At 41.0% G+C, this 27,153-nt stretch overlaps 1 protein-coding gene across 2 annotated transcripts; it reads right to left on the bottom strand.

The window, feature by feature from the left end:
- Window positions 1-250: 250 nt before the first annotated feature.
- LOC101957938 (serpin B6) lies at window positions 251-27,130 on the bottom strand. Of its 2 annotated transcripts, none has more exons than XM_005335172.5 (7): window positions 27,041-27,130; window positions 11,201-11,375; window positions 9,466-9,618; window positions 6,497-6,614; window positions 5,004-5,146; window positions 1,138-1,293; window positions 251-806 (listed from the first exon to the last, which is right to left on the bottom strand). In XM_005335172.5, exons 2-7 carry the CDS (start codon window positions 11,363-11,365, stop codon window positions 402-404), a joined length of 1,140 nt encoding a protein of 379 aa, XP_005335229.2. In that variant the 5' UTR covers window positions 11,366-11,375; window positions 27,041-27,130; the 3' UTR covers window positions 251-401. The 2 variants fall into 2 exon arrangements, with proteins under 2 accessions (XP_005335229.2, XP_077876569.1); XM_078020443.1 differs by having other exon boundaries at window positions 9,466-9,614; window positions 11,197-11,375; window positions 27,041-27,116.
- Window positions 27,131-27,153: the final 23 nt, after the last annotated feature.

The raw sequence follows: 27,153 nt of genomic DNA, 5'->3' as shown, positions 1-27,153 counted from the left end.
AATGGGATGAGATTTTCATGCCACAGTGGAGAAGAGAGAAGCACCACTTATGTTCTTATACCTGGAGAAGGGCCAATGGTGATGGCAGTTATCTGCCCACAGTGAAGCCACAGGGTCCCTCCCAGCTGTAATGGGATGGGTGACAGCATATCCAGGCAGGGATGAATGAAACCAGCATCCAACATGACCACAGACCCACAGAGAGGGGCAATTTCAGATCCTGGAAAAACATCTCACATGCAAACAGTAGTGAACATGGGACACCAAAATGGGCCTTTTATTTCTGAATTGTTACACTGCACTGATAAGGTCACTTGGGTCACAGGCACATGGTGAAGTGTCGGAAGAAAAGTGGGTCAGAGGGTGAAAGCAGAGGACTGCACCCAGGGATGACTGTTTCCTCACGGAGAAGAAACTCGGCCGCAGAACAGAATCCCTCTGGTCCTGCTGTGCTGGATGAAGAAGAGGAAGGGGTGGTCTGCGCAGAAGCGCACAGTGAACCCCACGCACCTCATCCTCATGATAGTGCCAGTGGCGGCTACAGCTTCAGTACCCTCCTCATTGACCTCCACAAAGGACTTGTGCACGACCTTGGACAGATGCAGGTCTCTTGTGGATGACATTCCAGAAAAGTCTGCCCTGGCCTCATCAAAGGCATCAGTCATGCCCAGGCTGCGAAGGACTTCCTCCAAATCATAATTTTCCTGTAGCTTAAACCGAGGGAGGAAAACCTCCACTTCCTTTTTGTACATCTTGTCTGGGCTGGTCCACTCTATGTATTTCTCATAGGTAAGTTCCTTCTCCACCTAGAAGGGAGTTGAACGGGTCAAGGCCTAGCACATGCTGTCACACAGGGCCACATGTGGTTATACAGATGTTCCACATTGTGAGTGGGAGCCTCGCCTTGGCCAGAGGTGGTGCTATTGGTAACCAAGGTAACCAAGGGACAGCTCAGCAGGAGAGCTTGCCTAACATCTGCAAGATCCTTGTTCTACCCCCAACATAGACACAAACAATATAATTAAATTAAATTAAAAAAAATAAAAGGCTAACGGGGAACTGGGGAAAGCAGCTACACCATTAACCCAATGCCCTTCCCCTGCCATCACGGCCTCCTTATGGCTTAGTGCTCCTTACCGTTTTCAAGTCAATGTGTTCATCGGGCAGCATGATGATCATACTCAACTCCTCGCTGACGTAGGGAAGGACCAGAATCTTGGTGCATATTTCCCCTATATAGGTCATTTTAAAAGTAGACCTCTTAAACATCATTTGCACAGGCTTCTCCTCATTCTGGAAGGAAATGGACAACTGTTAAGTAGAAACATGACCCAGCTGGCACAGTGGACTAACTCCACAGAGGCAGCCCCTGTGGGCCCCAGGAACACTCTTGACCCAGCTTCTAGGACAGGTCATGAGGTTCCTCCTGAACCCTGTTATGGTTAGACACCAAGTGTCCCCAGAGGCCAGCGTGTTAAAGGTTTTATCTACAGTGTGGAGCTATTGGGAGGCGGTGGAACCTTTGAAAGGCAGGGCCTAGTAGAAGTTAGGTCCTTGGGGCAAGTCCTTGGAGGGGACTCTGAGACCCAAGCCCTTCCTCTCTCCTTCATTTCCTCACTCAGGTGACCAGTTTTGCTTGATCAACTGCTCCCAACGTTGCCATCCACCACCCCCATGCCTAAGAGCAAAGGGTCTGCCTCATCATGGATGGGAAACTTAAATTTTGAGCTCAGATGAATCTGTCCCTTTATAAGTAAATTATCTCATTATTTGGCCCACTGAGAGAATGCTGACTAACAAACCTCCCAACACCAACGTGCCCAGACTCATATCCAACATGTTTCTTGGTGACTTCACCTCTTCTTATTACTTTGAATTTAATCTACGAATTTACAGTTCTAGCCTGGTCCTCTCCCCTGGACTCCAGGCTCATGTATAATACTGGCTGCTTGACACCCACACTTAGACCAACAGAAAGTCCTAGTGTCACACATGACTGTGGGCTTTTTATGTCCCCTTCCTGCTCGACCTACACCTCTGCCCATCACAGTTGGCAGTGACACCATGCATCCAGTTGTCAAAAGCCACGGTGTGTCCTTGCTCATGTCTTTCTCTTACACTCTGCATCTCACTCCCTAGCAAATTATGGTGGCTCTACCTTTGAGGTAGAACCAAAACCTCATCTATTGTTCTTTCTTCCACTGCCATCACCCTATCCCTGGAATACAGAGATGCTCCATCCCTCAGAGGGATCCCAGTGAAACATAAGTCAGATCACACCCCTCTGACTGGACACCCTGCCATGACACCCCTCTCTTAGGAGCAAGATCTGAAGTGCTCAGTACATCCTATAATCACAACAGCTCATCTCCCATTCCTTGTCTCTCCTCACCTCCTACTACTCTCCCTCTGCTGGTTCCTACACTCACAGGGGTCTCTATGGAAAATCAGGGTCATTCTATCTCTCCTCTGTCCACTCATCCCTAAAACCTAGAGGGTACAGCCTTTCCTCTTCCTGGTCTTTACTCAAGTATCACCCTCTCAGTGAATGCTTCCTTGTTAGACCTGACCTGCAACTGTACCTGCAGCCACAGCTTCCTGTCTGCTTCCTTTGTGTCTCTGCAGCACGTACCACTGCCTAACAACTACTAATGTCTTATTTAAGCTTCTGGTCTCTCCCAAAAGAAAATGTAATTTTCATGGGGCAGACATGTTCAGCTAGTCAATTCCTGGCACATAGTAGGCACTCAATTAACATCAGCTGAATAAATGAATAAATAAACTGATGAGCAGAAGTAGCCAAGGGCCATCCTCAGACCCTGAGAAAAAGATAGAGGACAGTGACCACATCCTACCCTACAATACTGCTTAAGTCATGAGTACTCCTCAGTTTGATACCAGCAGCTTCTATGAAGTTGTTTCTAATTCCATGCAACAGGAACAGCTGAGGGAGCTCCCTAGATCTCTGGCACAGCACACCATTCCAGATCAAATGCAGTAAACCAAAGACATATCTGCTGTCACTTTCTGTGTCCACCTTGTCGATCTTTCCTGAACTAGACCTCAGCCCCAACAGTCTCCTGCCCTTGGCTCCTCAGCCATGTCCTTGGCCAGAACTTGGCACACTTTTTCCATAAATGGGAGGACAGTAAATATTTTGGCATTTGTGCTACAGAGAGTTTCTATCATAACTACTGGATTCTACTGTTGTGATACGTATAAACAAGTAAGTATGTGTGTGCACCAACAAAACTTTATCTGATAAACTTGATATGGGCCAGCTTTGGCCCACAGGCCTCAGGGTGCTGACCCCACCTTATTTAATTTCTCTGCATTCCCCTCCAGGACCCATGGTCTCTCCAATCTTATAATAGAAAAGAATCCAATCTTGGTAATTTAATGACTCACTAAATACATAATTATGTTAGTAAGCTTAATCACCTTTAGAAATGAGGAATCCAAATGAAAATCCTTATCAACTCAAAATACATGCCCCTGGAGACACTCCTGCCACACACTCTGTGGGCTGGTACAGTCAACCCCTGCTGCAGCTCCACCCTCTCTCTCTCTACTGCAGAAAGCAAGGTAAACTGCTTCACTGCTCTGTATCCAGCAGAAGCCACATGAGAGCAGTTCTGGTTTCCCTCTGAATACAATGGCAGAACTTTTAAAGAAGGCCTTTTGCTCGCCATCATCTGTCCTTCCTGCTCCATCCTGCCTGGACAGTGGAGGCTGTATCTGAGCCCTCCTGTGAGCACAAGGAAGAGGCCACAGGCTGAGGGGGCAGAGCAGGGAGAGCTGATTCCCAAGAGCCTCATCCCAGTGCCACATCAGCCCTGGGTTCTCCTCTCCTCTGGGCCTCCTGGGTGGTGAGATGAGCTGTGAGCTAAACTGCAGAGATCTGGGGTTTCCGTTGCTTACAGTTGAATGAAGCCCTAACATACATCTTGTTAAAGATGAATTTCAAGGAGAAAAAAATCATATTTTAGGGGAAAACAAGACAGTTCGTTTCAGAATACATCTCAGCACAAAATGTATGTCTTGAAAAACTGAAGGTTCAGATCCAAGTGGACAAGGAAGATCTAACTTATGGTCAGTGATCAAGAAAACATTAGTCCACCCTGTCTGCTCTGCAGCATATCAACAAAAAAAACCCTCGGTAATTAAAAAGACTTTTTAAAAAATGGATTCTGTGAGAGAAAGACACCAGGCTATCTGCACACATGTTCCAAGCTGAAGGTGGTTAAACTGAAGAGTCTAATTCTGTGTATGTTTCCCTTTGCTTGTTTTTAAACAAAAATATGTACTGGTGTTACCCTTACAAACAAAGGAAGACTGAAGATCATGATTGATTCAGTATTTCCTGAGCACCAGCTATTATAACTCCTCGATAACTTCCAACTGCCTACAGGTCAAGCACTTATATGACAGCCATCTGCCTTGAGATGGTTTTTCAACAAAAGTAAAAAGTCCTTCAACCACTGCTATGTCTACTAGAGACCAGCAGGGGGCATAGTAACAGCTTAGATAAAGGGGCAGATGCCTGGTGGGGCTTCCAGTGGGGACACAGCAGTTAAGGAGTGTGAAGGTACTGAAGCGAATGGGGAGGATCCAGGTCTACGAGGACCCTCATACATGAAATTTGGAGTTTGAACTTTATCTCAAAAGTTATTTGAAGCCAAGAAAAACCTAAACTTAGCCTGAGAGCTACACCATCAGATTTGCCTTGTAGATTAACACACCAGAGAAAGTAGGACAGGTGACAGTGGTGCCGGGCGGGGCGGGGGGGGGGGTAGGGGTGGGGCTAAACAGAAGGGAACCCTTGGTGACTTACAAAAGGAGGGAACTCTTGAGAGAAAGGCACCAAGGCATGGGGATTCCTTGCTTCAGGGCTACCCTACACCATGCAAGGCACAGGTCCATGTGGTGGCCTTCATGATCTAGAAACCAACAAACACAGGCCCTATGTCTGGGAATCTCCGTTGTTACTATGCAACATTCACCTTGCTGACTTTAAATGGTCTCTCCCGGGTGAGCTGTTTGTCAAACTGTTTATCCCAGTTTCCTTTGAAGTAGATGGCATTCACGAGAACCAGTTTGGTGATTTCATCCAATGAACCTGGAGACAGCAACTCTGTAATTTTATCTAAAAGGAAGATTAAAGAACCAGTTAGCTGAGAGTTTTCTGATGGGTGTTTCAGTGACGATACAGAGAGGGACCCACCTCCTCAATGGTCAAGCACAGAGATAAAGGATCACATATTCTCCAAGTAATATAAATAGATACTTGTCATCAAAACAAAGCAATATCCCTGATATTGAAATACATGTTCTAGGAAGAAACATACCATCATTTGAATAAAATGTAAAAGGAAAAAGTAGATCTTAGTAAGCGAATTCATACCACATGAGATAGAAAGAAATAATTGGTGCCTACAAATTAAAGAACTAAAAATATTGTTACAAGAAGTGATTATAAATTTAAACTTAAATGTTTGAGATGCTAGATATGTTCACTCTGATTTAAACATTACACTTACACATATATGAATTGAAGCATCATGTATATTTTTGTTATTATTTCTAGTCCAGCATATTGAACAATATTATTTTTGTACAATATATATGATTTTGTTATTATCAACTAAAAATATTTCAGATTTTAAAAAGATGATCTGTTACAAGATGCTCTTTACAAATGTAAAGCAAGGTTTAGCCATACATGGTGGTACATGCCTGTAATCAAAGAGGCTTGGGAGGCTGAGGCAGAAGGATTGTAAATTCTAAGCCAGCCTTAGCAACTGAGGCCCTAAGCATCTTCACAAGACCCTGTCTCTAAATAAAATATTTATTTAGGACAAATATCCCATTACATTATTTGACAATGTGGCTTGGTATTTAAGTCCCTCTGGTTTGAATCCCTGGTACCAAAATTGAAAAGAAAAAACAAAACACACAGTTTACATTGAAAACCACAGGTACATGATGATACCACCAAGCAACTTGCAGCAATGCATGAAAACTGGGGTGCATGAGCTCACACTAGAGAGGACGCAGCTGAGACCTGTCAGGTTAATTTTTCTTTATGCTATTGGTGTAAAGAAGAAACAAACAACAGCAAAGACATTACAGTGTGGATTGTTCTAGAAGAGGGGTGCTGACTATGGGGAAACATCACTGATACACTAAGAAGAGCAGGGAAGAGCTAGAGAAAATGTCATCCACTGACAGTATTTCAGAAGCAAACTTTTAAAGTCTGAAATTATTTTGAGAACAAAAACATCATTCCTGTTCATATTCGACAATCTTGTGAAGGAACTGACAATAAGACTGATGCAAATACTATTAAAAACAGAACAACAGGCTGGGACTGTAGCTCAGTGGTAGAGCATCTGCTCAGCATGCCCAAGGCCCTGGGTTGGATCCCCAGCACTGCAAACAAAGCAACAATAATCCCACCATCAACAGAAACAACAAACAAAAACTATGCTTTTACCTTCTGTCTCTTTAGCTACCCAGGTGTTTATATGTTTTCTGGACTGCTCTGTAGCATTCAGAAAATCAAGCTCTTCCATCTCTGTTTGGTAGAAATTCTCGCAGGAATCTTTAAAAGACTAAGGCAGAGCAACATAATTGCATGGTTCCAAAATAATTAACAAGTGTACTTCTTTCATGTACCAAAGAAGAAAATAAAAAAAATGTGCTGATTTAAAGATGTTATTTACAAATAAATATGTAGAATAAACATAAAATCAACCTACTCAGTTTGGGCCATCTTTAATGTCCCTAATATCAAATAAATTTCATGAATGGCTGGAACTTTATGGGAGTTGCTGAGCCTCAAGAGGTAACTGGGAAGAAGCTGAACTGCAATAACTATGGAGAGAAAGTTAACCCAGCAAGAGCTACCACTCCTCTGCACTCTGGAATAAGGGATACTGAACACAGAAAGTAGACCATTGGAAAATGAGCCATTCTGCACCACCCTGCCACCACAACTTCCTGAGATAACAGAAAAATGAGCACCATCAAAAATGGTATCACAGGTGACTACAGAGCACCTGAGATCAGGTCAGTGCAGCTGCAGAACTGAATATTGTCTTTTATTTTATTTTGATTAATTACATATGTCTAGAGATTGCCAGTGCTGCTGAACATCTCACTTTGGGGTAGTAAGCAATTCTCAAAAAACAAAACAAAACAAAACAAAACAAAAACGACCAGGGGTATCATTTGGCTCAGTAGTAAAGCATTTGTCCAGCATGGGAAAATCCCTTTGTCCGATCCTCAGAATCACAAAAAAAAAAAAAGAAAGGAAAAAAAAGTTCAAAGTGTTTTACTAATATATCCTATGAAATGATAATGACATTGATAAACACATACATTCTACCATGTTAAAATAGAAAATTTGTGGAATATAAGTGTACTTAAAACTCATTATATTGGCAATGCACTATGAAATTATTTCCTAATCTTCCTTTTGAACAACTTATGGCTCCATATTTAATTTCTCGTTATAAGGCAAGATTTCACATTTCTCCTTCAGTATTGCACAGACACAGGTGTTAGGAACACAAGTTCTTTGATTTATTAGCTGAGTGGCCTTAAAAAGGTTAATTAGTGTCTCTGCCTAATCCTTTGCCTGTAAATGAGGCAGCACTGGCTGTATGAAGCTCCCAGAGTTACTTTGAGGCCCAGCTGAGTTACTTTCAGTATATATGTTTATGTAATGTTACTGAATTCTCAACATATTGTGGGCACTTAAAAGGAGAACTTCCTGTATCATTCCATTTCATTCTCACAGAGTTATTACTTTACCAAATTCATTGTTCTGTTTCTGAAAAATTTTAAATCTTTCAATCTAAAAAAATAGTCTGAAAGCAAACCAGCTACTCAAATATTGATAACTTACCACACACTTGTGAGTGATTTTTACAACTTTTAAACATCCTAGGAAATAACTACCTGCTATTCAAGAAACTCTTATACAAACAATGAAAAATCAAACTCAAGAAATATGTAACTATACATCATGGTTGGTATTCAATTTTTGGAAGTTTAAATTCATGAATGGAAAATATTTCTAATTTCCTTATTTTATATACTGATATAAATTTTTAAATATCATTAGTTTTCTTAAAATATCCAGAAAAATAACATGAAAGAAAATAAAATCAGCCAATCATGTGAGTGTGTTGGAATTTCTGAACATATAAAAGACAGATTAAACAGATTATAAAAAATCATACTGTGAGAATAGTTGGTACCAATATTTGAACCCATGCGTGTTTATGTTCATTTTATAACACTTCCTTTAAAACAATTAATGTAATTTAAAATAGGTTTGAAAAATGAGGGAAAAAACATAGAAAACATTGAAATCCTATACATACAAAAACTCTTATAAATCAATAAGAAAAGGGAATACAGATCAATAGAAAAAGGTGCACAGAATATGCAAATAAACAATGTGCAGAAAACATATACAGGTTGAATATCCCAAAATGTACATGCGCTGAAGTGTTTTACATTTTGGCACTTTCCAAATTTGGATTTTGGAATTATGGATACTCAGTTTGTCCATGCTCAAAGGGCTTAAGTTCAATCTCATAAGTAATCAAGACTCAAAAGCTACAAACATGCAGTGTTGATCATGGTAGATGGAAACCAACATTCTGCTTATATCCCTGAAAGAAACAGATACATCACTTTGGAGAGACATTGAGTAATATATATTAAAATCTCAATGCTCTATATCCTTCCTCCCTCCACAAATCCACCTGGGAGCAGCACACACACACACATACATGCACAAAAGTCACAGTCAATAACACTGTCTGTAACAGCCCATACTGGGTATGACCTAAAGCCCATCCATGAGCAAATAGCTTTCTATGTTACAATGTGTCCAACTTAGAATTATCAGATGATGTTTCATAATAGTGATGTAGGGCTGGGGATGCACTCAGTGGTAGAGCTCATGCTTATTTATATTTGAGGTCCTGGGTCAATCCCCAGTGCCACATAATGGTGATGATGATGATCATGATAACAACACTGAAGTAGATCCACATACACTGAGATGGGAAGAACAAGAGACATGTATTTCAAAACAACGTGTTTTGGATAAAGGCATAATGCAGAGAAAATTACTACAAAACAAGATCACTACATGTGCAGGAGGATACATATCAAATCTATGAAAGCTCTTATTTTGGGCGGGATGATGGATTGTGGGAAAGAGGTTAATGTGGCTCTTGCTTTGCTGGCTTTATTGCATTCTGCACAAAAATGTACTCACCTGTGACTTGAGTAGTTTCTTGATTTTTTAAATGAAAAGGTGTGAACAAATACATGAGTAACCAGAAACCTGAGTGAATTCACAGCCCAGGCTCTTTCAGCTGCACCATGAGTCCCCCTCCTCCCCACCACCTTGCTTCATCAAAAGAAGTGAGTATGACTTACTGAGAGAAAATCATAAGTCTTTTCTCCAAAGAGCCTGTTGGCTGTTCTAAGCAAGTACTGTGTGTCCCTCTTGTTCAATTCGGTGAGAAGGGACTGGAAACCCTGGTGGACATCTCCACCTCCACTGCTGCTGCTTTTATTTAAAGAAAGTGCCTGAAATCAGAAACACAACAAAAACACACCATTGCAGTAGGCACTGACTACAGGGAACAAGCAAACTATGGTACACTTGGCCTAAGAACTGTGCAGATTCTAACCACCATCCAACTAGAGACAAAAAGTATCTTGAAACCCTGCTGCCATGATGGAAGGAAGTCCAAGGTGTCCCCTTGGAGGATGTGCTACCACACAGGCTGCGTTGCTGGGAAGAGAACCAAAGCCCCAGCCAATACCCATCACCAAGACCCCACATGTGAGAGAAAGCCTCCTCGGACCTTACAATCCAGCTGTCTATTGCAACAGTAGCCTGAGTGACCCCAGCTGTCATCACAGGGAGCATACCAACTGCCTCTGAGGCCACTGGATCTGAGAAATAATCCACCATTATTATTTCAAGCCACTAAGTTTGGGGATGGTTTGTTTTGCAGCAACAGATAACATGTTCAGCAATGCAGAAGGGTTCTGTCATAACAAAAATAAACAACTTGATGCTGGCTTTGAACATGCGCGGTTGACAGAGGCTGGAGGGACAGGGGTGACATTACTATCGCAGTCTGCACTGTAGCAAGAGGTAAGATAGGACATGTTCCCCCTGAATACCCACAGCTGTCTAAGAAGTGCATATCTTCCTTGTAGCTGCCTAACTTAGAGTGTGGGAAGAGAGAGATGAGCTAAAGAAAGAATTATTGCATTTGCAAGCAGAATTTCAAGGAACTATTTCTAACCCAGGTCTTGATGGGTAGAACATAAAGGTGTTTCTTATCTCGGAGCTCCCTCTCCAGTTGAAAACATAATTCTCAACCTAAGAAATGGCCTCCAGGTAGAGCTCAGATCCATGGCCTCAGGACCAAGATGAAGATCTACTTTGTAAAAACCTTGGGACAACAAAGGCAGCATCTCATAGACCTGTAGACAAAGGGGCTTCTTAACTCACAGACATTGCCCCACAGCACCCTTACTTCCAACCTGACACAGTCTTGTCTCAAACAGGCTTGTGCATGTGGCTTGGTCCAGTTCAGAAGGCTGAAACTTGAGACACAGAAATCCTACAATGGTTTAAGGAGTTATAAAACCTTGTAACTAAAAGGTGAGACAATTCAAAGTGAAGAGAGGCCCTTGAAACCCAACTCTCTTTTGGTAGGAGGAAGGCTAAGAGAGCAACACACTTCAAATATGACCCATTTCTTCTGGAAAAAGTCGGGAGTTGTCAAGCACTAAGCCCAGAATGCACAGGGGGGTGCCATGGCCTGACATGTGAGGGACCAGGAATGAGTCCCAGGAAACCCAGGTGGAGCCAATCAAGAAATATTCCCACCCTGAGGGCAGAGGAACCTGGCACATGCACCTGGCTGGATTTGGAAATTGCTACAGTTCAAGGACTTCAATGTGCTCACAGGGGTGCTCAGCAGGGGTGCTCAGCAGGGGTAGCATGTGCTTCTTGTCAAGTCTCCATCCACACCCCTCTGATACCCTCTGATGTCCATCCACAGCAATCCCTTTGGGATTTGAAGTGTGGAGAATCAGCTCAATTGATAACTGTCAGCATTTACTATTACTCCCAAAGGACACCAGGTACCTGAGCCATCTGGACTGCGGTGGTTCCCTTTGCCCCCAAGAGGACCATGGCCAGGGCCGAGGAGATGCTGATGGGTGAATAAAACACATTTTTTGAACTGTCTTCCCCCAGCCTTTTCAGAAGGTTTAAGGCAAAGGTGCTGGTGGCTTCCAACAGAGGATCCATGATGGCGAGCCTGGAACAATGGACTTCAGATCAGTATCACATGAACACAGGCTCACAGGCCAACTGCACTTTCCCTCCCGTTAACACCACTGCTGCTGTGGTGCAATAAGCAAACAGAAGCACACAGAACTCTGAGGGTCTTTTTGGGGTCTCAAGATTATTTTATGTCCTAATATTAAATGAAAAAGAAGAGTAAAATTTAATTCTATGATCCTGTTGTGTGAAGACCTGTATAAGCACACTTCTTTTTGTGTGCATGGGCAAAGTCCGGTGTGGGGGGAGGACACAGGCACCACATTGCTGCAGTCACTTTCTGGAGTGGGTAAGAGAAAGGGTGATTGACTTTGGCTTCCATGTCTGTATTCTTTGGTGTGTTGTAAGAACTTATTGTATCACCATTTAATTTGAAAATCATTTAAAATTACAAATTTATTTGCAAAGTTACAAAGACAAGATACACAAGTGTTTTTATAATATGGGAGAGTTCCCCATTTTAGGGTAACCTGAAGCCTTAAAATAAATTTGGGAGGTAAAGCCACATGAGACCTTTCTCTCCTCTGAATTAAATACCCACCCATCTCCCCCAACAAATGAGGGTGCTCACTCAGGTGTGCTCAGCAGCACAACATTTAATCCTCAATTCTTCTAGGGAACCTATGCATGTGATAAAGCCAAAATCTAAGGCCATATTAAGGGCCTATGCTGTCACAGGCAAGAGCCCTTGGCCCATGTGCTCACAACTCTTCCTCATCTCTGGTCTGTGGTGCCTACCCATGTCCACCTCCACACATTCAGAGCTCAGGGGTGTCTAGAGCTTTTCCAGAAGCACATTTGGCAATACCCTGGCTGCCCTGGCAAGGTCAAGGGCAGGAACACAGTTAACCAGTCAGAAGTGAGTGGGGTAGAGGTGTCTTCAGGCCAGTTGGAATCACAGCATCACAAAATGTTATGTAGCACAGCAGGACTTCAGTGATCCCTATTCACAGTTTTCCATTTTCAACAGGGATCATGAAGTTCACCAGGGTGAATTGATTGCAGCTGAGGAGCAGTCGGACTGAGTCTTTTTAATACACTTTGAGAAGTCATGAATTTCAGAAAGAGCCTGGAAGGAATCAGGTGAGAGGACAAGAGGAAGGAAAGGGCTCAATCAGCCAGGAAGTCTACACATGCAGTGGAAAAGGCCAGGTGCACTGTGGGCACAGGACCTGTCTGTTCCAACATGGTTCACAGATGTTTACCAAACTCATTTCCCCAGCAGCAGAATGCCAACGTTCTAAGACAGTCCCCATGACTTCCCTGAGCAGTGGGTGGAAACCCTCAGAACAAGAGGAAATGAGTGTTTCAGAGTACACAGGAGTGGGAAGGTGTACCTAAATAAGGGACTGTGACAAGGACATGAAGCATCCCTTTGTATAGTATCCCATTCATATAGCTGTGGTCCATAGAACAAGGTCCCCAAACACATCTAGGTCCTAATCCCTGGAACCTGTGAAAATTCCCTCATATGACAAAAAGAGACTTTGCAGCTGTGATTAAGAATCTTCTGATGGAGAGAATATCATGGACCATTCAGGTGGCTCCCAAATGTAATCATGTAGTCACACGTAGTTTATAAAAGAGGGGTGTCAACATGAATAAAAAAGGAAAGAAATTCAGAGAGAGGCTCTCTAGGACAAAGATTTACATTGAGATTAGCAAAGGGTTGCAAACCATGGTGGACAGACTATGAAAATCAAAAACTCATGGGACTGGAGAGGATGAGACCAAGAGGGAACTTGTCAGAGCTAAGCAGCCAGGTGCAGTGGCACATGCCTGTAATCTCAGTGGCTTAGGGGGCTGAGGCAAGAAGATCACAAGTTCAAAGCCAGCCTCAGTCACTTAACAAGCTCTTGTCTCAAAATAAAACATAAAACAGGATGAGGATGTGGTGCAGGGGTAAATTGCCCCCAAACTCAATCCCTGGTACCAAAAAAAAAAAAAAAAAAACTAAGCTCCTGAGCAAATATTATTTTATACCCATGCTTTAATGTGATGGTTTCCTGGGATTGAATTAACTTCAGGGGACCATTTCCTGTCTACAAAAACAAAGGAGCAGGTCTTACTGGTTCATGGTCATTGTGTCCCTCCTCCCAGCTTTGCTTGACAATGGGTGCTCACACTTTTTATAATCAAGCACATTTGTCTAGTTAGTTGATCTCTGGGCTTCAGTCTCACTTTCAATGGTATCGACAAGGCCTTGGCCAAACACCAAATTGCAATTTCTTGTAATTTGTGTGTTGCCTTAAAGGAAAGTAATGTTTGGGTTTGTCTGCATCTGAGTTGCAAAGCTTGCAGTTCTAGCACATACCTTGGCTCTGAGTCTTTTGGTTTAACTGTTTATACCTTTAGGTTGGTTTATGGACTTTTCATTCACTGGGAACCGGTAAAAATTAAACTGTTTATACAGAAATCCTAGATGGAATGCAAACATCACTGAATTCTGTTACTTTTTATTTATTTTTAATTCTAATTTGTTATATATGACAGAAGAGGGCATTGAAATTTATATTATACATATAGAGAATAATTTTTCACATCTCTTGTTTTATACAAAGTATATTCACAAAATTTGTATCTTCATACATGTACTTAGGGTAATGATATCCATCTCATTCCACCATCTTTTACCCCCTTTCCCTCTCCATTTTCCTCACACCCCATTGCCCTATCTAGAATTTGTCTAACCCTCCCATGGTCCCCTTCCAAACCCCATTATGTATCAGCCTCATTATATCAGACAAACCATTCCACATTTGTTTTTTGGGATTGGTTAACTTCACTTAACATTATCTTCTCTAACTCCAGCCATTTACCTGCAAATGCCATGATTTTATTCTCTTTTATTGCTAAGTAATATTCCATTTTGTATATATACCACAGTTTCTTTATGCTTTCATCTATTGAAGGGCATCTAGGTTGGTTCCACAGTTTATCTATTGTGAATTGTGCCTGTATAAACATTGATGTGGCTATGTCCCTGTAGTATGCTATTTTAAGTCCTTTGGGTGTAGACTGAGGAGAGGAACAGCTGGGTCAAGTGGTGGTTCCATTCCTAGTTTTCCAAGAAATGTCATACTGTTTTCAATATTGGCTGCACCACTTTGCAGTCTCATCAGCAGTGTATGAGTGTACCTTTTTCCCCACATCCTTGCCAACACTTATTGTTGTTTGTCTTCATAATACAGGCCATTCTGACAGGAGTGAGATGGAATCTGAGTAGTTTTGATTTGCATTTATCTAATTTCTAGCATTGATGAACACTTTTACCTATATATGTTGATTGATTCTATATCATCTTTTCGGAAGTGTCTGTTCAGGTACTGGGCCCATTTATGGATTGGGTTATTTTTGTGTGTGTGTGTTTAACTTTTTGAGTTCTTTATATAACCTAGAGATAAGTGCTCTATCTGATGTGTGAGTGGTAAAAATTTGCTCTCAAGATGCAGGCTCTCTATTCACCTCACAGATTGTTTCTTTTGCTGAGAAAGTTGGAGTCCATCCCATTTATTGATTCTTATTTTAATTCTTGCACCAAAGGAGTCTTATTAAGGAAGTTGGGGCCTAATCCCACATGATGGAGATTAGGGCCTACTTTTTCTTCTATTAGACACAGGGTCTCTGCTTTTATTCCTAAGTCCTTGATCCATTTTGAGTTGAGTTTTGTACATGGTGAGAGATAGGGGTTTAATTTCATTTTCTTGCATATTGATTTCCAGTTTCCCCAGCACCATTTGTTGAAGAGGCTATCTTTTCTCCAATGCATGTTATTGGTGCCTTTGTCTACTATAAGATAACTGTAGTTTTGTGAGTTATTCTTTGTGTCCACTATTCTGTACCATTGGACTACCAGTCTGTTTTGGTGCCAATCCCATGCTGGTTTTGTTTCTATTGCTCTGTATTATATAGTTTGAGTTCTGGTATAGTGATGCCACCTGCTTCACTCTTCCTGCTAAGGATTGCTTTATCGAATCTGGGTCTCTTGTTTTTCCAGATGAATTACATAATTTTTCTATTTATAAGAGAAATGTCATTGGGATTTTTATTGGAATTGCATTAAATCTGTATAGTGCTTTTGGAAGTATGGTCACTTTGATAATATTAATTCTGCTAACCCAAGAACACAGTAGATCTTTCCATCTTCAAAAGTCTTCTTTAACTTTCTTTATTTAGGGTTCTATAATTTTCATTATATAGATCTTTCACCTCTTTAATTAATTGAATCCCAAATATTTTTTGAGCCTATTGTAAATGGGGTAGTCCTCCTCATTTCCATTTCTGAGGATTTATCACTGATATACAGAAATGCATTTGATTTATGGGTGTTGATTTTATATCCTGCTACTTTGCTGAATTCATTTACTAGTCCTAGAAGTTTTGTGGTGGAATTTTTAGTGTCTTCTTGGTATAGAATCATATCATTAACAAATAGTGCCAGTTTGAGTTCTTCTCCTATGTGAATCCATTTAATTTCTTTTATCTATGTAATTGCTCCATCCACTGTTTCAAGAATTTTGTTAAATACAAGTGGTGAAGAGGGCCCCTGTCTTCTTCCAGTTTTTAGAGGGTATGTCTTCAATTTTTCTCCATTTAGAATGATGTTGGCCTGGGGCTTAGCATAGATAGCCTTTATGATGTTGAGATATGTTCCTGTTATCCCTAGTTGTGTTCTAGTGTTTTGAACATAAAAAGGGGTGCTGCATTTTGTCATTTGCTTTTTCTGCATCTATTGAGATGATCATGTGATTTTTATCTTCAAGTCTATTGACATTATGAATTACATTTATTGATTTCTGAATGTTGAATCAACCTTGCATCCCTGGGATGAATCCCACTTGATCATGGTGCACAATATTTTTGATGTGTTTTTGTATCCAATTTGCCAGAGTTTTATTGAGAATTTTTTGCACCTATATTCATTAGAAATATTGGTGTGAAGTTTTCTTTTTTGATGTGTCTTTGCCTAGTTTTGGAATCAGGGTCATATTGTCCTCACAAAGTGAGTTTGGAAGTGGTTCCTCTTTTTCTATTTCCTGAAATAAATTGGAGAGTATTGGTATTAGTTCTCCTTTAAAGATCTTTAGAACTTACTTGTGTATCTGTGCAGTCCTAGGCTTTTGTTGGTTGGTAGACTTTTGATTGTGTCTTCTCTTTAGTCACTTTAAATTGATCTTTTTAAATTGTGTATACCATCCTGATTCAATGTGAACAAATTATATGACTCTAGAAATTTGTTGATGCCTTTGATATTTTCTGTTTTATTGGAGTGCAAGTTTTCAAAATAATTTCTAATAATCTTCTGTATTTCTGTAGTGTCTGTTGTGATATTTCCTTTTTCATCACGTATGTTAGTAATTTGAGTTTTCTCTCTCCTTCTGTTTGTTAGCAGTGCTAAGGGTCTGTCAATTTTATTTATTTTTTCAAAGATCCAATTTCTTCAATTGATTTTTTTTTGCTTCAATTTCATTGATTTCAGCTCTGATTTTAATTATCTACTGTCTTCTCCTTTTGATGTTAATTTGTTCTTCTTTTTCTAGGTGTTTGAAATGTAATGTTAAGTCATTTATTTGTTGACTTTTTCTTCTTAGAAAGAATGAACTTCATGCAATGAACTTTCCTCTTAGTACTGCTTTCAGAGTGTCCCAGAGATTTTGATATGTTGTATCTGTTTTCTCATTCACCTCTAAAATTTTTTTAATCTCCTCCTTGATGTCTTTGCAGCACATTTTTGTACATTCAGTAACATATTATTTAGTCTCCAGGTGTTGGAGTGACTTTTATTTCTTATTTTATCATTGATTTCTAATGTCATTCCATTATGATCTGATAGAATGCAGGGTAGTATCTCTACTTTTTTATATTTGCTAAAAGTTGCTTTGTGGCATAGTATATGGTCTATTTTAGAGAAGGATCCATGTGCTTCTGAGAAGAAAGTATATTTTCTTGTTGAAGGATGAAATATTCTAGATATGTCAGTTAAGTCTAAGTTATTGATTGTATTATGGAGTTCTATAGTTTCTTTTTTCAGCTTTTGTTTGGAAGATCTATGTAGTGATGAACAAGGTGTGTTAAAGTTACCCAAAATTATTGTGTTGTGGTCTCTTTGACTCTTGAACTTGAGAAAGGGTGTTTGATAAACGTAGATGCTCCATTGTTTGGGGCCTATGTATTTATAATTGTTAAGACTTGTTGGTGTATTGAACAGTATGCAGCATCCTTCTTTATCCTTTTGTAGTGACTATAGTTTGAAGTCTACTTTATTTGATATGAGAATGGAAACCCCTGCTTGCTTCCAAAGTCCATTTGAGTGCTAGGATTTGCCTCAACCCTTCACCTTTAGTCTGTGGCTGTCTTTTCCTATGAGTTTCTTTGAGGCAGCAGATTGTTGGGTCTTTTTTATTTCATCCAATCTGCTAGTCTATGTCTCTTGATTCCTAAGTTTAGGTCATTAACATTCAGGGTTGTTGTGGAGAACTGATTTGTGTTCCCAGCCATTTTTGTTTATTTTTGGTATTTAACGTGACTTGGTTTCTCCTCTGATCAGATGTTCCTTTAGTGTAATCCCTCCCTCTGCTGATTTTCATCATTGTTTTTCATTTCCTATTCATGGAATATTTTGCTGAGGATGTTCTCTAGTGTAGGCTTTCTATTTGTAAATTCTTTTAATTTTTGTTTGTCATGGAATGTTTTTATTTCATTGTCAAATCTGAAGCTTAGTTTTCTGGGTATAAGATTCTTAGTTGCCATCCATTTCCTTTAAGATATTGGTATATGTTTTTCCATGATCTTCTAGCTTTGTGGGTCTTGTGGGTTGAAAAATCTGCTGTGTATGCTTTGGTCTCCCTCTACATGTGATCTGATTCCTCTCTCTTATAGTTTTTATGATTCTATCCTTATTCTTTATGATAGGCATTTTCATTATAAAGTGCCTTGGTGTAGATCTGTTGTAATTTTGTACATTTGGTGTCCTATAAGCCTCTTGTGTTTGGTTTTCCAATTTGTTCTTTATGCTTGGGAAATTTTCTAATATCATTGAAGAGATTGTGCATTCCTTTGGTTTGAAACTCTGTGCCTTCCTCTATCCCAACAACTCTTAGATTTTCTCTTTTGATGCTGTCCCATAAAATTCTTGGATGTTCTGTTCATGGTTTCTTACTATCTTTACTGTGTGATGTACTTTATGTTCTAGATTGTATACTTTGTCTTCATTATCTGACTTCTTTTTCAAAGGTATCTCTTCTGTTTTTTTATGCTTTCTATTGAGTTTTTTATTTTATTTATGTATCCTTTATTTCAAGGATTTCTGACCTTTTTTTCAGAGTCTATATCTCTCTCTCTTGAAGTAATCTTTTGCTACCTCTATTTGCTGGCTTATATCTTTCTTGGAGTTATCAATTTTTGCCTGTATTTGCTCATTTAGGTCATACCTTAATTCAAAAATCATTTTAATTATGAACCTTCTGAACTCCTTCTCTGACACTTCATCAACTTCACTTTCCATGGGTTCTGTTATTATAGTGTCCTGGTTCGTTTGGGGAACTTTCTTCCCTTGTTTTTTCATGTTGTCTGTGTGTCTTCCTTTCTTGCAGTGTGGATCTGAGATATTACATTTTTTTCTTATATTCTTGTAGTACGCATGCAGATTGTCTGAACCTCACCTTGATGTTGTGCTTGCAAACCCTGCAGGTGTCCCTCAGTGTGTGCTACTGTATCTAAGGTTGGTGGCGGCAATGACCCAGGTAACTCGAAATAATATTTAAGGTGTTCCAAGATGGAAGCAATATCTTACACAGATGAAGCTGCAACAGTGGACCTCACACTCCCTTTGGGATGCCTTCTCTGAGATGCAGCTGCTTGTAGGCCCTGTCTATTGTCAAAAAAGTTAGGGGCTACTGTATGAGGAAGGCTATGGTGATGACTCTAGTGTCCCAAGATGGAAGTGGGTTAGACTTAGTCTCCCAGGTGGGTTTAGGGGGTGTGAACTCAGATCTACACTGGACCTGGGTCCTGCACAAATCAATGTGGACAGATCTGGGCCAGACCCGATATCTGCAGTGACTACTGATCGGAAGAGGCAGTCCTGTGCTGGAAACTGGGCTGCAGTAGTACCTGCTGGTGGAGGGGTGAACCCAGGCCTACCATGAGCCTAGGTCTTTCCCAGGCAGGTATGGGTAGATCTGGGCCCCTGGGCTTGACCTCAAGTGGTAGTTTTCTGGTTGAAAGGGGCAGTCCTATTCCAGAGGCTAGTCTAGCAGGTGTCTGCCCCACCAGTGGAAGGGTGAGCCTGGGCCCTGTACAGGCTGGTATGGAGTATACCTTTTAACCCCACATCGTTGCCTGCACATTTTGTTTTTTGTATTCTTAATAGCTTCCAAACCCTGCAGGTGTCCCTCAGTGTGTGCTACTGTATCTAAGGTTGGTGGCGGCAATAGCCCAGGTAACTTGAAATAATATTTAAGGTGTTCCAAGATGGAAGCAATATCTTACAGAGATGGGGCTGCAACAGTGGACCTCACACTCCCTTTGGGATGCCTTCTCTGAGATGCAGCTGCTTGTAGGCCCTGTCTATTGTCAAAAAAGTTAGGGGCTACTATATGAGGAAGGCTATGGTGATGACTCTAGTGTCCCAAGATGGAAGTGGGTTAGGCTTAGTCTCCCAGGTGGGTTTAGGGAGTGCGAACTTAGACCTACCCTGGACCTGGGTCCTGCACAAATCAATATGGACAGATCTAGGCCAGACCTGATACTCTGCTGGTCTGAAGAGGCAGTCCTGTGCTAGAAACTGGGCTGCGGTAGTCCCTGCTGGTGGAGGGGTGGACCCAGGCCTACCATGAGCCTGGGTCTTTCCCAGGCAGGTATGGGTAGATCTGGGCCCCTGAGCTTGACCTCAAGTGGTAGTTTCCTGGTTGAAAGGGGCGGCCCTGTTCCAGAGGCTAGTCTAGCAAGTGTCTGCCCCACCAGTGGAGGGGTGAGCCTGGGCCCTGTACAGGCTGAAATGGAGTATGCTTTTTACCCCACATCGTTGCCAGCACATTTTGTTTTTTGTATTCTTAATATCTTCTATTCCAACTGGAGTGAGATGAAATCTTAGAGTAGTTTTGATTTCCACTTTTCTAATCCTAGAGATGTTGAATATTTTTTCATATATTTGTTTGTTGATTGTATATCTTCTTCTGAGAGGTGTCTGTTCAGTTCACTGGCCCATTTGTTCATTGGGTTATTTGTTTTTCTGGTGTTTAGCTTTTTAGTTCTTTATATACCCTAGAGATAATTGCTCTATATGATGTGCGAGTGGTAAAAATTTGCTCCCAAGATGTAAGCTTTCTATTCACCTCAATGATTTTTTCTTTTGTAGAGAAGAAGCTTTTTAGTTTGAATTCCCCATTTATTGATTCTTGATTTTTAATTCTATCACCAAAGGAGTCTTATTAAGAAAGTTGGAGCTTAATCCAACATGATGGAGATTTGGGTGAATTCTGTTACTTTTTAAGCCTTGTTTGCCTCATCTGAACTGATTAATGGACTTAGGGCTTTTTATAAACAATATATTTCAATTAACTGACATTTTTTCTTGGTGCTCAAATTGTCCTAACTTGGCTAGTGGGGAGCTTTTAAAATTGGTTATTTCATCCCCAGCTGTTGGTCTCAAATATCCTTGCTTTATGGCAACAACAGGGCCTGATGGGCACATGTTGAATTGTTCTAGTCCAACAATGTGGTATTGAGATTGGATAGAAAAACTAAAAGATAGGTAAAAACTGGACAAAAGGAAGGACAAAGAGAGATTAAAAAGAGATTTTAATCTGAAAGTCTCATGCCTGATGCTAAAGTTTTGCATATGTTTCTTCCCAGGTCTGTCACTCCCCAAGCCAACTGGGCTAATTCCACTCCCAAATTTCTGGGCAATCTTACAGTTATTGGAAATTCATTCAGTTATGAAAATTATTTTGTGCACTGTAGAGTGTCTTATGTAAGAAACAGATTAAGCAAAGAGAGAGAGACAACATTTTAAGAAACTTATAACCTAGAGTACTTTCCAGTGTGATTTATTGGTCACTTAACATAGACCACATCAGTCTAAGAATCCATCCTAAATCATCTTGTGATCACCAAACTGATGTCATCCTCAAATACTTTCCGATGTTCACCCCTCACCAAATTCCTTAAAAAGAGACTGAGAACTCCCAAAAACATCTCTGTCAAGATGAGTCACATTCTTAATCAATCTCTGCCTTAGACATGTTGTTCAATTCATTTCTGCACATTTATCAAGAACCCAATTCACACTAAGTTCAGGACCACCTCTCCAGAAACTCCTCAGACTTCTTCCAGTGACACTATAACCTATCTCCTGGTTTCTCTCAATCAAGGATTGTGAAGTACAAAATCTGAATACTCGAGAAGCAGATGAGTACTGGTGCTGATAGAAAATAGAGTTGATGCTGTTGGGCACATCAGTGGCAAGCTGGGACAGATATTTCCCTTTTAGTCCCTGATGTATCATGCTATAAATTAGATCACCACTGAAAGATGAACCTGACTCTACTAAAACATGAATGCCCTTAGCAGCTTTCATCAGGACTCAACTCTACTCTTCTTTCATTACACCTATGTGTTGCACCAACCAGTGTTTAGCAACACATTTCTGACAGGACTTCTTTATGGATCCATCTTTCTGTGTACTGCCCAGGCCCCTGGGCAGACTTATCCCTTAGGCAATAACATCCTTCATTTTGTACCCAATGTCTTCCTGCTTCATGGCTGCCTCTCTTATTTTGATGGAAAAAAAGGGCCCAATGGCTTTCTAAGAAAAAAGACAGGTGTTTTGATTTATTGCATGTCTAAAAATGTCTTTACTCTACTACTCCATGCCAATGAGAGTTAGGTAGGTCTATAATGAGCTGGAAGGATTTTACATCCAAAGATTTGAAGTACCAGTTCATAGCTTCCCTACCTCCAGCTCTGTTGTTAAGAACTTTCCTAACATTCTGACCCCAGCTTCATCTATCTCACAACACCCCGACTCTTTGAAGCTTAGGAAATCTTATCCACATCCCTGATATCCAGAAATGTCCCAGTGATGTGTCCTTTTCTGGACCCAGTTCACTCTTTTTGGTGGAGATTTGGAGGGCCCTTTCAATGTAGCAATTTAAACATTTCTCCTTTCTACTCAGGGAAAACAAATTAAAGTGATTTCTCATTTCCTGCAGAATCTCTGTTCTCTGATTTTTACTTCCTGTTTGTCAGGCACTAAAACTCTTGGAATGAACTCATCTGGGACTTTCCAACCTTCTGAATGTCATAGCACACACAAAGAATGATACTAGTACTACAATTTGGGACAAGGTTACTTGCTGTAGAGGTGTCCAGCTCAAATCTCCAGCCACCAGGCTTCCCCCTCCAGCTGCCCTGAGTTGGAGAGGTCAACACTTTGACAATGCCCCAAAACACAGTGAAAAGTTCTACTCACACCTTTTACTTTGCTTGCCTTTTTCATCACAATTACATTTTGTTCCATTTTCTGGAGAAAGGCCATTGTCCTCCAATCTTTCTATTGATTTTTTTTGTTAATATCAGTTGTTACACTTTTTAATTTCCAAGGCCTCCCTGATTCCAATTATCAAAGAACATCCACTACAGTTCTCTTGAGCTTCTTTTGCACCCTGCCTTGTCTTTCCCTTGTGTTTTGCTATTGTTGTTGTGGTGGGGGTTGGTGATTGTTTTATTCTATGTAGGTTTCTCTTTCATGCTTAGTATTCCCAAAAGTGCCCACCAAAGCCTGGAAATTCTGTTTACACAAGTGGGACGCGTGTGCTGTGGGCTTTCTGCTGATGTGATCAAGGAGTCACAATAGCTTTTTCTGCTGAAGAATGGCAAATAGAAAAAAAAAAAAAACCTGGTCTGGCTGCTGGCTCTGATGTGTAAGTAGCTGGAGTGGGGCCTGGGGTGCTTCTGCTGGATTCCTCTCCCCTCATTTCAGCCCAGTGCTTTTCTCATCAGTTCTTGCAGGGCTGAGACCTGACCTCCTATCAGGCGCTTCTAGAAAAGAAGGGGGCTGCCTGGTTTCCAAAGCAGAGGGGATGGCATCTGAGGTTCAAGCCACTCCATAAAAAGACTTTCTACCAAGGGCCCTGCTGCCACCTGCATTTCACTCCCCCTCTCCAGGGACTCCAAGTTTGAGACTGTCAGCTCCTCTGGGATGCTCCTACCTCCTGCCTCCAGAGACACTGAGCTCCTTCCTCTAGCCACTTTCCTGCTCAAAAATCTGCTGGCATTTCTTGTCCTCTGCTCAACTCCTCTCTCCTTGTCTTGTCCTTGGGATTAAGATTAAAAAGGCTCTTTGTCTGTTGGGTTAGCAGGGCTTTATGTGCAAGAAGATGACTACATATAGCCACAAATATACAAACTATTTTTGTGAGCAGAGTAGAATATATGTGAATGTTTAAAACCATATTCCTTCTGGTATTACTTAGTCTCTCTTTTAACTGTGAAACATGTCTAAGCATTAAATTCCATGTGTTAAAATCTTTATTTGTCCTGAAGCGTGAATTTGAAAATAACCTTGCACTACTATGTAATCATAAAACAATTTTCATTTTCACCTTGCAATAACATATAAATCCATAACAGTCAGTTAAAAAAGGATTGGAGAGTTCGAATCCTGAAAAAAGAATCCAAATTAAAAATTTACTAATAACTAAAATATTCCAAATAACAAAGGAAGTCATTAACCTAGTAAGATTTTTTAATTAAGGTCTTTCTCTTACCTATTGATATGCCAGTAACAAGGATACATATTTCACAGATCGCATTGCAAACCCAGTGCCTAACAATGGCCTTCCAAGTGCCTACTTCTACAGCTATAGAAAATAAGATGTGGACACTTCACACACACACATACACACACACACACAAAATTTATTATGCAGTTCAAAATTATTGCTTTGAAAATAGTATTTCTTTTACAAATAAAAATGTAATCATTGACAAAAAGAGATAAGTTTTTCTTAATGAAAAATATGTATAATTCTATACATATTTTAAAAATCTAATAAATCTATCCTAGGGTCATTTTATTCCTTGAATCATAACCAGTAACTTTGAGCAGTTCATGTTCACAACTGAATTTATTCATCTGATCAAGTCTAAAAATTTTTAGGGTGTCACTTTTTAATTTTTTCTTTACTTCTTTAACTAAGGATGCATTCATTTCCTATAAAGTGTAACCACGAAAAGGGTTGGTTTAAATGTTATTTTATAACACAGTATTTATATACTATATAAACACTATGTGTCATAAACTGGGGTGAGGTTGATCTTAGCAGGCACAGGTTCTTAAGGAAGATCAGCAGCATGCCTCAGAATGGAAAATTGGAAATTTTAAATGGAAACTTGGGTTCCTCCTTTGTCTCTGCTTTGCTTCTTGAGCAGTTATAGGTGTGTCTGGGTATGTGTGGCTGAGTGTAACTTCTCTGAGAAGCTGATACCTAATAGGTAATAAGTATACATAATTTTCTTCTGGTGTTTTCTTGGCCCAATCTATGGTATAGCAAGCCTGGAACTGTAAGGTGTGTGTTCTTCCATGTGATCCTACAACATCCATGTGGCTAACCTTATGATCAGATATAAGGAGGATAACATTGATGCTGTTTGTTCTAATTTCATTCTGCTGTTACTGGTCTGAGATAAATGTAATTTGCTGACCTGTAAAAAATTGCCTTGGACTGGAGTCTTAAATACAGTAATTACTACGTATCTGAGGGGCATTTGTTCCAAGACCTCCATGCAAACTAAAGTCCTCAGATGCTCATTTACTTATTATAAAATAACATAATATTTAATGTAACCTGTGAACATCCTTCTGTAGTCTTCAGATCACCACTAGATTACTTATGACAGCTAATACAACATAGATGCTCTATAAAGAGTTGATAAACCATAATGTTTAAGGAATAACAAGAAAACAAGGCTGCATATATTCAGTAGAGTATCAGTCCCCGCCCCTGAATATTTTCCATCCACTGTTGGTTAAGTCTGTGGATAGGTAACCTGCGGATATGCAGCATCAACTATATTTTGTTTATGGAACCAAGTACTCCCTTTCTCTGTCAAGGCACCAAATCATAACAGATGCAATTACTAAAGAGTAGTTATGAACCACTGGTAGACCCCCAGTATCTACTGAAAACTGCAGTCATTTAGGGTAATCCCAGTGTATGTCACTGAGCCTCAGCACTGAAATACAACCCCCCCACCCTGACCCTGAATTCAAAGTTATTTAATTCATCTGAATTTTTCCCAGCAATCCTAACCCACAGCAGGAAGGAAGCAGACAACCAGGATCATTTTCTTTACAACAGTGCAATGGCACCCCACCCAAGCAACAAGGTGCCAAGCAGACCCAGCTTCCCTCTGGCATCTGAGTATTCCTGACTCCATGTAAATGTCAGTCTTCCATAAACTCTGTCAAAATTGAGCTTAAAGGTGAGTAGAAACTAAGTGCCAATTTCATCCAACACACAAACCCCAAACAGAAGTAAAACTTTCTAAAAGGACGCTTGCAGAGTCCATGCAAAATCCAAAGACCAGGCCACACACCCAAACCTCATGCAAGAGATTTGTTGTCAGTAGCACAAAGAAACCAACAAGGCTGTCCCTCTGAGGCAGTGAACCCTACCATGCAGGCACTCACACAGCAGCTTTATAACTCTCAAGAGATTTTTCATAAGATGCTTAGGAGTTGTGTCATAAACTGGGGTGGGGTTGATCTTAGCAGGCACATGTCCTTAAGGAAGTTCAGCAGCATGCCTCAGAATGGAATCTTTGGAGCCTCTAGATAAAATGTGTCCTGACCTAAAATGGTGAATCTGATGCCAAAGTTGATCTGATGCCAATACTTTCCCCATATCATCTTATCCTTCAATATGCCAAATCTTATAACATTTTGCCTAGAGTAAATTTAATTAAGAAAAAAAAAAAACAGCCTTTTCAAGTTGTGAAAGGATCCTCAAGATTATCTTTGCAAGCTTGAAAACCTCAAAACCACACGCCCTGTGTGTGTTAGAACAAATGTCTAGGTGTGCGGACCAGGCTAGCATGAGAGGGGACACCATGGCTCCTGCACAGAAAAGGCGGCACAGAGGGAGCCCGGTGCAGCCACCCTTGGCACCGACCCCTTGGCCTCTAGGCACCCACCTCTCTAGCCTCCAGCCCTCTGGGTTCCCAATGCCCAGCTCCCTGCTTCAGGACCCAGAGGCCTCCAGGTCTCCAGGAGGTAGCGATCTCCCCTGGCGGCAGGACAGGCGGGGGCACCTACAATTCGGTTCTGGGAGCTGCTGCTGGGGCTTCCCGCCCACCCACCCTGCTGCAATAGCCTCACCCTGTGTCGCTGAGCCTGCACGACCCGATCCCGGTGGTCAAGAACTGGCCGCGGTGGCCACAAGGTCGGAGGCTGCCACAGTGATCCAGAAGGTAACCTGAGCTGGGGCCTGGTGCCCAGCCCTGCCCCTCTTTTCCAGGCTCCGGGTCTCTGTGTCCCAGCCCCGCGCTTTCCCAGCTGCAACTCCCGACGCAGCGTCTCCCGAGTTGGAGCGGATAGGCCACCCCCAAGTGCCACAGGGATTCCCGTCAAACATGTACCCCAGATTCTCTGCGCAGCGACCCACAGGGAGCAGAACCAAAGGAGGAAGACCCAGGGACTTCCTGGCTTCAAATACTGGCAGGATGTGTATGAGGGTGGGGCACTGGAAAGA

The sequence above is a fragment of the Ictidomys tridecemlineatus genome, chromosome 8 (genome assembly GCF_052094955.1).
Source record: "Ictidomys tridecemlineatus isolate mIctTri1 chromosome 8, mIctTri1.hap1, whole genome shotgun sequence".
Classification (NCBI taxonomy): Eukaryota; Metazoa; Chordata; class Mammalia; order Rodentia; family Sciuridae; genus Ictidomys; species Ictidomys tridecemlineatus.
The sequence above is the reverse complement of the archived record's forward strand: the minus strand, read 5'-3'. Positions and strand labels throughout refer to the sequence as shown.

Bases quoted from the DNA above. Each gene is read 5' to 3' on its own strand.
- LOC101957938 (XM_005335172.5), bottom strand. From the start codon at position 11,365: ATGGATCCTCTGTTGGAAGCCACCAGCACCTTTGCCTTAAACCTTCTG. The intron at 6,615-9,465 runs GTAAGTCATACT...GCTCTGCCTTAG, and splicing joins AGACTTATGATTTTCTCTCA to TCTTTTAAAGATTCCTGCGA. The intron at 1,294-5,003 runs GTGAATGTTGCA...ATTTCCTTCCAG, and splicing joins GACCATTTAAAGTCAGCAAG to AATGAGGAGAAGCCTGTGCA.